At 45.3% G+C, this 10627-nt stretch overlaps 1 protein-coding gene across 3 annotated transcripts in view; it reads left to right on the top strand.

Moving 5' to 3' along the window:
- The window catches only part of RNF144A (ring finger protein 144A), a 161946-nt gene extending 152856 nt beyond the window's left edge, over positions 1 to 9090 (top strand). For all 3 annotated transcript variants that reach the window (XM_045286627.1, XM_045286628.1, XM_004696012.3), the window contains one exon: positions 4900 to 9090. In XM_045286627.1, coding sequence (XP_045142562.1) covers positions 4900 to 5031 — 132 coding nt within the window. In that variant the 3' untranslated portion in view covers positions 5032 to 9090. The remainder of the gene's footprint in view (positions 1 to 4899) is intronic.
- Positions 9091 to 10627: the final 1537 nt, after the last annotated feature.

Below are 10627 nucleotides of genomic sequence, written 5' to 3'. Positions count from 1 at the left end.
TGTATTTCCAGTTCCTATCTGTACCAGTGTACATCCTCTGGTCTAGCCAGACTTGCTAGGTAGAATTCGGATCATGATAGTGGGAGCAGGGAGGAAACATTTAGGAACTAGAGGAAAGTTGCATTCTTCGTCAGACACTGTTTTCATAGATGGCACAGGAAGAAAAGTGTCCCCTAGTCCCCTATTCATGGGACCGTGCTTTCTTGGGACCCTATGAGCAACTTAGAAATGCTTTATTGCCTGCATTTCCTCTGAGGCACTCAAAAGGAATTTGATTGTTACCATCCACCTCCTCTAGTTAGTGGTCTTTAACCAGTCCACACCACAGTACTTTCCAAGCAGTGGCTTTTCAATTTATTTGACTAGGACATCAAGGTGGGAATGTGTATTACAAGAACAATCACATGTATAACCCACCCATTCTGTTCTTAGATAGTTTCTTTTTTGTTTACTGACATGATAGTCTTGACCCACTGCATTGACTTAACCTCCCACCACTCGGCCCAAAACGCTGCTCTGTATTAGTGCTTCGCACTTTCCCCCGGAGCCTGCTTTCGCACCCTCCCGGGGACGCCTGTCTGACCGCCATTCAGAGCCTTGCCTGACGGACTTTAAGGACATTCAAGAGACGCTCATTCTGTGATGCAAAGCCTTATAATTTCCAACTTTGGGGAGCTGTAAATATCCACTGTAATTTGTTGGTGTTCCAAGATAACTATACTTATTTTTTTCCTGTCTTTAGGACTGAAGTTAGTTAAAATTGTCCTCGGAGGTCTTTAGGATTTTAGTGTAGCTCCTTGAGATGAAGGCATGTTCCTTCCCTATTTTTATACTAACAAGAGGTTGTGTGCCAGTGCACCCTACCTATCACCCTCGGTGAGTGGACTTTCCTAACAAGGGATTGAACTGCAAGTGGAAACATAATATGACTTTTTAAATACATATATATTTAAAACTAAATATAGCTTAGAGTCAGCATCAACTCAGTGGTAGTGAATTTGAGTTTTGTGTTTTGTTTCAAGCTACAGCCTCTTGCCCGCCCTTTCACCCTGATAGCTGAGATTCTCGCTCCTAAGTTCTAGCCCCATCCACCCATGGCTGACTCCCGTTAGACCCAAAACCCGCTCCAAGGGGCCTTCTTCCATCCCCACGACTGTTTCACGTATCGTGGATCCATGTCTCCACAAGAGTTTTGTAGTTTTGTAACTATTTGCTTGCCTGCCAACGGGTAAACCCATTATTTTTAGGACCGATTTTTTTCCTTCATAATTCTATGTATACTCTACAGTTCAAAGTAGCCCAGGTTAACTAAGCAGATAGAAGAGGGACTGTACTGAAAAGACAAACTTTCACGCAAGTTAAACAAGGAAAATCCACGGTGACATGGAGAGCACCCTTTGTGTTGTTTCACAGAAGGCTTTGCATGGCTCTAATATTAACATGATGTACGCACATGTGGTAATAATGCCTCTGTTTGGGCAGGGAGGTTAAAGGCAGGCTTTACTTCTTTCTGCTTTCCTATGCTGGTTTCTTGACTACAGGATGCAAGTATTACTTGCATAACCATGTAATGAATTAAAAGTTCCTTCTACTGGGCAGGGGAGGAAACTGAAGAACGAAGAGTGGTAAAAGGGAGACTAGCAGTCCCTAAACACATCCTCGTAACTGGGCACACTGCTCACCCTGTTATCTCATCCAGTCCCCCTCATCAGGTTGCACAAGGATCCCCCGTGGCATAGGGGGCTCCAAGTCGGGCTCCTTCCTGCACACAGGTCAGCAGTTCAAAACCATTAGCTGCTCAATCCACAGGCAACACATGAGGCCGTTTGCTCTTGTAAAGATTTCCTGAAAACCCATCGTGTCAGTTCTGTGCTGTCCTGTGGGGTGGTGACGAGGGGGATTGGGTGGAGGGCAGGTCTTGGTGGTGGTGGTGCTCCCGGTAGCCCAAACAGTTTGCCCTCAACCACTAGCCTGGAAATACACAGTTTGTATCTAACCAGTGGTGGCACAAAGGAAAGGCCTGGTGATGGGCTTCTATAAAAGTTACAGCCCCCAATTCCTCTGGAGCACAACTCCACGCTGTGACACCTGGAGTCACGTAAGTCAGAATTGCCTTGGCAGCAGTGGGGATGCTGGCAAGTGTTTAACCTCCTGTAATGGAGTGGAGGAAAGGGTCTCACTTAGCATTGGACTGATGTCCATGGTGTGAAGGGCCCTCAGCCGACCAGATGCTGTCTCCGCGTGCGGAGATGCGCAGGGCCCAGCTGAGCCGGGAGCCGGTGCGAGCCACAGGCTCTCTGCAGCAGCCACGTCACAGTCCCGCTGATATGTGTGGCGCATTCAAGCCAAATGTTGAGCAGTTTAAACTGCTCATGTCATCTTGTTGCCCCTACGATTTGGGCCTTTGATTTTCTGCACTCTTGGATGTGGTTACTAGAAAAGTCCGTGAAGAAGACAATTCGGGCTTGAACAGCCTCAGTTCCATTCGTTCAACCCATAACCTTTCAGCATTTTTTATGAGAGGCACTAGCCCATGAATTGGGACTTCATAATAGTTTGCATAAACTCTGTTTTCCCCTTAACTTGCTTAGAGTTTAGCATTCAAACTGGGAGGTTCCTGCTACTCCTTTAAATGTAGTAGGATTTGCCAATCTGAACAAGGCAGGGCTCTGAGTATTTCTGGATGGAAGTAGAGAGCGTTTTCCTGTGTCTCCTACACTACCTGGTCCACTGCCGAGTGTATTGATAACATGTTCACTAGGTGGTTACTTTTGTTTTCTAATATTTGCTTCTCTCGTTCTTTACTTTTGGTCAACTTTCTTTAGTCACATGCTTCTACCACCAACTGAGTGGTGTGGGTCCCCTACCTTACTGAAAAGAATGTAAAGACACACTTGGCAGAAGCCCTTTCGTGTGTGTCATATTTCTGTCTGCACAGAACCCTTCTAGAATGACAGTGTTGCTGCAGGTAATTGGAGTCACCAAAAAATACATCTGTATCGGAATAATTTGCTTGTTTATTGAACATATTCTGGAATATCAAGGTGTACAAGATTTTCACAAAGCGTGGTTGGAATTCAAGGCAACCCCGCACTTACCTGATCATACATTGACATTCTGTTTAGACAAATGGACTTGGCCGCCTGGGAAGCAAAGATAAATTCTCAATATTAGCACAACCTAATATGTATTTTACATTACACATCATAAATACAGCATGACAAATATGTGAGCTCGTGCATGTGTGTTTGGACAGAAACTTAAATCAGTGTATTCTTTATTGAAAATATCTGGGATGTTTTAGCATAATATATTTTAGAGCTTTCAGATCTTTTACCTGATCTGCCTATTTTTTAGTTGAGGAAGCTGAGACCCAGAAAACTAAGCTCACAGCAGTGAGATTGATTTTACCTCACAGTGACCCTGTGTAGGGCAGAACAGAATGGTACCATAGAGTTTCTGAACCTTGAGCCTTTCCTGGAGCTGGCAGCCTCATCCTTCTCTGACAAAACAGCTGCCGGGTTTCAGTGGCCAGTCTGGTCATTAGCAGCCAAAGCTCAGCCCACCCCAGTGCCAGACACACACACCGAGGGAGAGTGAATTCAGGGAGACAGTCAGGATTAAAATCACGCCGCACCCCTTACAGCTCTTTGATGCACTTATCTCCTGGAACGCTAGGTGGTGATCTAACTCTGTCTTCAGACCTCAGTTTGTCCTCGCTCCTGTCTGTGACTAGCCAGGTGCACAAATGTCATGCTCCTTACCCAGAAACGCAGCCTGCTTTCGATGACAACACTGGGAAAGGCTTATTTCTCTCTAAACTAACCCATACCTAGAGGGGAAAAATCATGATTTAAAACAGAAAGCAAAATACCTAACAGTTCAGGGTTGTTCTCTAAGAATCAGGATTCATGTCTGCTCATTCCCTGCTGCCTTGTGTTGTGTCTTTTCCTGTTCCTCCTGCCAGGAGTGCCTTATGCCACTCTTGCTTGGGAACCGCCTCCCCAGCATGGTCACCTCAGCCATCTTCTGCTGGGAGCCTCCCTTCATCGGTCCATTGTCGTGGTTGTGCCCCTTTGGCCTCCTTGGCACCTTGAGCCCGAGTCTGTGGAGGTAGTTTCTATACAGTGCAGCCGGTTAGTTCAATTGCGTTCTCGTTGCACCAGAAGTGTGTTAGGTTGAGCTCGGTGGAGAAGCAGAACCAGTGACGCTTGTATATGTTTACACATAGAATGAGCTTTGTGTTGAGAAACGGTCTACACCTTTGTAAAAGCAGGTTAAGTTCTGTCCAGCGCAAGTCCGGCATCTCCTGACCTGTGGAAGCTGACAAACAGGAAGTAAGGTGACAAACTCGGTGGGGGAGGGGGGCACAAGCTGGTGGATGCAGAGTTACATGCATCTGAAGTCAGCCAAATGAACCTGCCCTTGGTCATCTGCTGAGAGCCATTGGACAAGACAGCAGGAGAGAGAGGGACCAGACACAAGAGCCAGCTCTGGCAGAAGGCGAAAGGCCAGAGAGGTTTCGACTCCAGCCAGTCTCTGTTTCACACAAAAGATCCCTAAGAAGATGTCAACAGGCTGCAGCCTGATGGATAGGCCGGGCATCACTCCAGGAGTGTCTAGTTGACACAATCCTTGGCCATTCCACCAAGATCTTACACAGCTGTCTTTGGAGCACCCAGGGGTGTGTCTTGGCTTAGAGTGAGGGCTGCGGGACGCCGTCACTGCTTGGACAGATGTTTGGGTGCACGTATAGATTGAAAAGGGAAAGCCCGTAGAGGAAAGGCAGTATGGGCAGATTGGTGTGGGGTGGAAGGGGGGGTGGGCGGTTTGCATTTCAACTGCAGAACCTGTAGCCCAGCACAGCTTACCTTTTGATCGGTTGTTCTCTTGTTCCAGGTTGTGGGCATATTTGCCGGATTCGGGCTCCTGCTGCTGGTAGCCTCACCTTTCCTGCTCCTGGCCACTCCATTTGTCCTTTGCTGTAAGTGCAAGTGCAGTAAAGGGGACGATGACCCGCTGCCCACCTAGAGACAGGCGACATGCCGGAGCGGGATCCCTGCCTCGGGAAGCACGGCTCTCCCCCGCTCCGCAGTTCTCCTCTCACGAAGCATCTCTTGCCTTATGTGCCCCACCGAGCTCCACAGTGTCACGCTGGGTGCCGTGGTTTCAGGGACGGACAGCAGAACGCTTACCAAGGCCCCGCGTGCAGTCTGCTAGGCCCCTGGAGAGCCAGGCAGGCTGTGGGCAGGCACATCCCCAGCCTGACAAGGAAGGGAGGCGCTCTGTGTTTTCTCCCCGTGGTGATAGACTGGACATGTCTCGTAGGAGCCTCCTTCTCGTGCAAAACATGGCCCCATCTCCTTACCGGCTTCAAGATGGTCTCCTGCTCTTGAGAGAAGTCCTTTAAGGATGGCAACTCACTTCAAACAGAATCTGATTATTCCAACTTGGAAAAAGCACTCTGTTTATGTCAACTGTTTTTATCTAATGGCGTTTAGCAAAATCTTTCTAGAAGGCTTCCTCCCCGTGCTCCCTCCACCCCCAATTGAGTAGTGAAAACCAACAAGGTGCATATAAACCATCCTATGCCTTTCTTGAATTTTGCATTTTAAAAAGTTATACCCGGATGACTTTTCTGGCTTGGATACTTTTTAAGAGACTTAGAAAGCCGTATGCACTCTTACTTTTCGTTTTCTTTCTTGAAACTTCTTGTAATGACTTTGGAAAGCTGTAAGTTGTGTGTTGTGATAAATGTGATTCCTGTGTAGTTGCATATCTTTGAAAACGCTGACAGGTGTGAAGGAACATCACTGTCATCGGTCTGGAATTGCTTTTTGTCATAGGGCTTGTAACTTCTCACCCAGGTACCAGCAACTTGATTTTCGAGTCTTAAAATCAGATGTTTGACATCAAAGCAGATCCACTATAGTTAGCATGATTTGGCCCTTGCCTCAGCCTCATCTTGCAGCCGGTCAGAAGAGTGTAGCATTATTGATCCTCAGAGACTGGGGACCGGAGGACTCTCAGGGGCTGGGGGAGCCTTCCTGATTTTCACCATCTTTTATTTAAATGATTTTATTATTTGCAGAAGTTATATGTGTTATATAGTTCCAAGTTTCATTGCTATTAACACCCCACCCCCCACCCCCAAAAAAAAAGCCGTCCACTTATGGTCATCCTTTTCACTTGGGGATTTGACCGCTTGGGCTCTTGCAGGGCGGGGCTGTGGGTGACTGTTCACATGGCATCAGATTGCACGAGTCAATAAGAAAACACCAATTACTCCCCCTCACTTGACTTTGAAACATGGAGAGAATGTAGTCTTTAAAGAGAGTTGACTTCACAGTGACTTTTACAGTCACGTGTGCTTTGAAAGAGCTGAGCATGGGACTTCTAAAAGCCACAGAAAGGCAAACATTTTCAACTCATTATAGAGGACTTTAAAAACTTATTAAAAATCCCACTGGTGCATCAACCAAGGGCAAAGCATAGGTATCTGCTCACTGCAAACACATTGTAAAATAAATGTTATTTTTGTTTTGTTTATCTGGTTCATTTCTGTACTTGTGTAGCTGCCTCGGGTCCTATTGTACCTTCCACATGTAGAAATGTCTTCTTTCTTTGTTTCTTAAAAATGTAATGTCTTACTTCTTTGTTTCTTAAAAATGTAGTAGGGTAGAAGAAACAGAATCACCTCACACTGCAGCCATTGTATTTCTTTTCTTTATGAAACTGAAGCTATGTAGAAAACTAGTTAGTGTCAAATCACTGCTCCTGTAGAACATGTGTCTGATCATTACAATGTAACCATTCATGAAGAGAACATGCCTGAGACTACCTTTCTGGAGGAAGCCTGGGCTGCGAGTCTCTGTGCTTAGAGACAGTGAGACGGACCCCATCTCTCGGCGGGATGACCGCTCTGCAGAGGGTGAAGACGCAAGTGGCCCGTGGACACTTGGGCTGGAGGCCTCAGCCTGTGACGCTCAACTTCAGCTGTCCGACGCGTGTCCTGTCAGTGCCTGCTGAAGATGGCGGCTCGTGGCCCTCTCTCTGGGGTGCATAGGGCAGGCTTTCACCCCGTGCCAGCATGCACTGCCTGTGGCAGCTTCTGCCCATCGCACAGCCCACAGGACACCTCTCCTGTGTTGTGGGGGTCAGGGCTCTTCGAAAGGTTGTGCTCTTTGGGCTAGAGTTCAAACCCCCTTCTTCCCAGAGGGATGGGTGGGCCTTCTGGATTGGAAGCGTCTCTGGCTCCATCGGACATGTGTAGAGCCCCCACCATCATTGTGCCTTCACCTCCTGTGTTTCAAGTGTGCAGTTTGACCTCGATAGGGACCACTGGGACCACAGAGATCACAAGGCCAAGGGCCAGAAGTCCCTCTTAGCAATCAAAATAGCAAAACAGCACCTATTTGCTCAGAGTTTTTGCATTGAGCATGCCTCAGTTTGACTTAGTGATAATACAACTAAAATCATAGCTTCATGGATAGTCACCAGCAAGACCACGATGATGTACTTAAGTACGCTTGCATTATCCCTCATGAGATTTATTTTAGAAAGGAATGCCACACCCGTTTCTCATGGTGGTATGATACTAACCATGCATGGTGTAAATAAAACACAGGAAGATGACCCTCAATGTGACTTCTGACCTTGCTATCACTCCCAAGTAAAACATGGGGAGTTTGAGATTAAACAAATGGACTTAACTACAAGAGCATCTCAATTGAAAAAGGACTTTCGTAGAGGGTTCTCACGTTGATGCTCTGGCAGTGTGCTTAGGAAGGCCTTTGAATTGAAGGCTAGAGAAGACCCTGGCTATTGGCCATGGCTATCAATCTATACTGCACTCTAGGTGGGTAATGGAAGCACCTTCGACAGTAGGCCACATCATGACTTTTTACGGGAGTTGACAGGTTCCCCAATCAGCCAAGCTTTCCAATCCCCACCCAAGGCTCTGGCTTTCACAGGAGGCAGTGTAAAACTGTAGATCCCAGTGACTGACTTCAGAGGTGTGCATAAATAAAGCCGTTGACTTGGTGAATTGCTCTCCAAACCAATTCTCGCTCCACGTGTAGGGGTAGCGTTGGGCCAGGGAGCCAACCTCGACCACGGTGGGGACTTTGGACAGTGAAACGAATCTCTGTATTGCCAATCATTCCACAAAGCTGATTGATCACCATGGTCCACTTCTGAGGGAACACAGGGTGCCCGAGGAAAGAGATTTTCAGATATATAATAGTTACTTACAGGGGAATTGACCTTTTTCATTTATATTACAAAAATGGAAAGTCACTTAAATTATAGATGACTACATATTTCCCTGGTAATCTTCCAAAATTAAGAGTTTGGAAAGAACTAGGGTGGACTCTTTGTACATTTTCCAGATTCTCATTTATCAATAAATATGTCTGTATGTATATATGTGTACACACACACACATACATATATATATATATATATATATAAATCACAGTGAAGTCATCAGGGGGAAACATTTTGCATGTGTACAGCTTCATGAAGGTCTCTAAAAAATATACCAAAGCTTATTATTTTTTCTAATTAATTCAAACCCCTGTGAAGATAAACAAAATGAGGAGATCACGACTGGTATTGCCCGAAGTGCCAGTCAGATCGAAGCGTCCTGGGTGACAATATAATTGCAAATGCCTCACAAGCAGAAGAGCATGCTGTTTTGGTATTGAAATCCCATGGCCTGCCCTCCCCTTCTGATTTCTGTAATCCTGTCTTCCATGATTCCAGGGGCCTTCACTTAGTTTAGGGGTAGGTACATGCTATATGCCCGAAGCTTTCTTTTATACTTCACTCACTTTACCATGGGTGTATTTTAATCCTGTATAAGCATACGCGCATGAATGAGTCATGCACATGTATACACACGTATTTGACAAGTGGTGGTAAACAAAACAAAACAAATTTCGTCTGTGTTTTTGAAATGTCAGTACATTTTGTGCCACTAACACTGTGATGTATAAAGGAGCTGTTTGAATGCCTTTTCACGTGTTTTGTACTTTGGAATCATATGGAAAAGTTTAATTTGTAATTCCAATACATATTTTAAATCTATTGTGGCTTATGTAGTTTGTTCACCCCATTAGAAGGGATTTCTTTTTAAATCTGTTTTGGCTGGAATACAGGTTACTTTTTTAAACCCTGTTTGTCTCTATCTTTTGTAGATGATCAGTCGACTACTGGTTTGAAGATCTTATGAGTTAAGAGTGGCACATGGAAATGGTGGGGGAGGAGTGGGATTGTCTATCACTGGGAAAACAGATTTTGTGTTCTGAGATTTTTCTTTGTCAGGGGTGTTCTTAAGTCCAGATTGACAAGATTATTTGGACCACTCAGTAAGCTAGTGCACCCTTCATGTTGATGATGCCAAGCCAGGGAGGCAGCCCCGGAGCGCCTGCTCTCTGGGTGCTTGGCCTCCATCTGCAAAGACAAGTTATATATCGACTTTCCAAATTTTATAAAGCAGATTTCTGAGGCATTTGATTTAAAAACATATCAGTATTTGTTCCTTTTTTCTATTGGGGGAAAGGATAGGATAAAAATGGATACTGTTGGTTCAATAAGTGAAGGAGTTGCTAGATTGCTGTCCTACAGCTCCACTATGACTCATAATGACTCGGTACAATGGAACACAGTCGTGTGCCACCCTCACAGTCATTGGCATGGGCAATAGTAGTCATCTTATTGTTAGAATATTGTACTCTAATTTTCATTCATCATCTAAATTTTATGAGAATATGCATACCTAATTCATTAACATGCTTCAAAAGGTGAGGCACCCCTTACAACCGTGACGTCGATGGGACTCAGAGCAGCCCCACAGGAGAGCACAGACCTGTCTCTGTGGGTTCCCAGGGCGTGAGTCTTTATGCCACAAAGAGCAAGCACCCTGCTTCTCCTCGGAGAACAACTGGTTGTATAACTCATTGCAATGTTGGGGTTCAGAAGATCATGAACAGCAACTAGGTATTTGTTTTGTGAGTTAATGTCAAATAAATACTGTAAATGAAAACCACCTTAGTATCTTACATTACACATTGCATGAGCGGTTGATGAACTGGTTATTTATTGCTAACTTATTTGCAGATTGTTGATTCTGAGGTCTCAACATGCCTGCTCTTAATGAGCTAGCTCATTGTAAATAAATAAAAAAGTAAGTACTAAACACTGCCAATTGAGTCAATTTGTCTCACTCATGACTACAGGGCAAGGAATAACTGGCCCTGAGAGTTTCTTCACCTTAACTCTGTAAGGGGTAGAAAGTTCATCTTTCTCCCACAGAACTGCTGGTGGTTTTGAAAAGCTGACCTTGTGGTTAGCATCCCAATACGTGACCACTATGTCACCAAGACTTCTAGTATAAGTAGGAGGCAGATAGGTAAGTCAACAACAAAGTATGAGGATTGCTTTGATAGGTCCTCTGATCAGGAAGAGGGCACCAGCACATCCCCCAGATGAGAAGGTCAGAGAAATCTGTCCAGACGCTGTGGTCCATTAGCTGGATTTGATGGGTGAGCAGGGTTAGCCAGGCAAAAACCAGGAAGTTCAACTGTTAAGAAATGCAAGTAGTGTGTGGTCTGACTAGTATGTT

This window comes from Echinops telfairi, unplaced genomic scaffold (assembly GCF_000313985.2).
Source record: "Echinops telfairi isolate 266 unplaced genomic scaffold, ASM31398v2 ScPeMD7_9;HRSCAF=40, whole genome shotgun sequence".
In the NCBI taxonomy this organism is placed as follows: Eukaryota; Metazoa; Chordata; class Mammalia; order Afrosoricida; family Tenrecidae; genus Echinops; species Echinops telfairi.
This window is presented reverse-complemented; position numbering and strand designations above follow the sequence as displayed.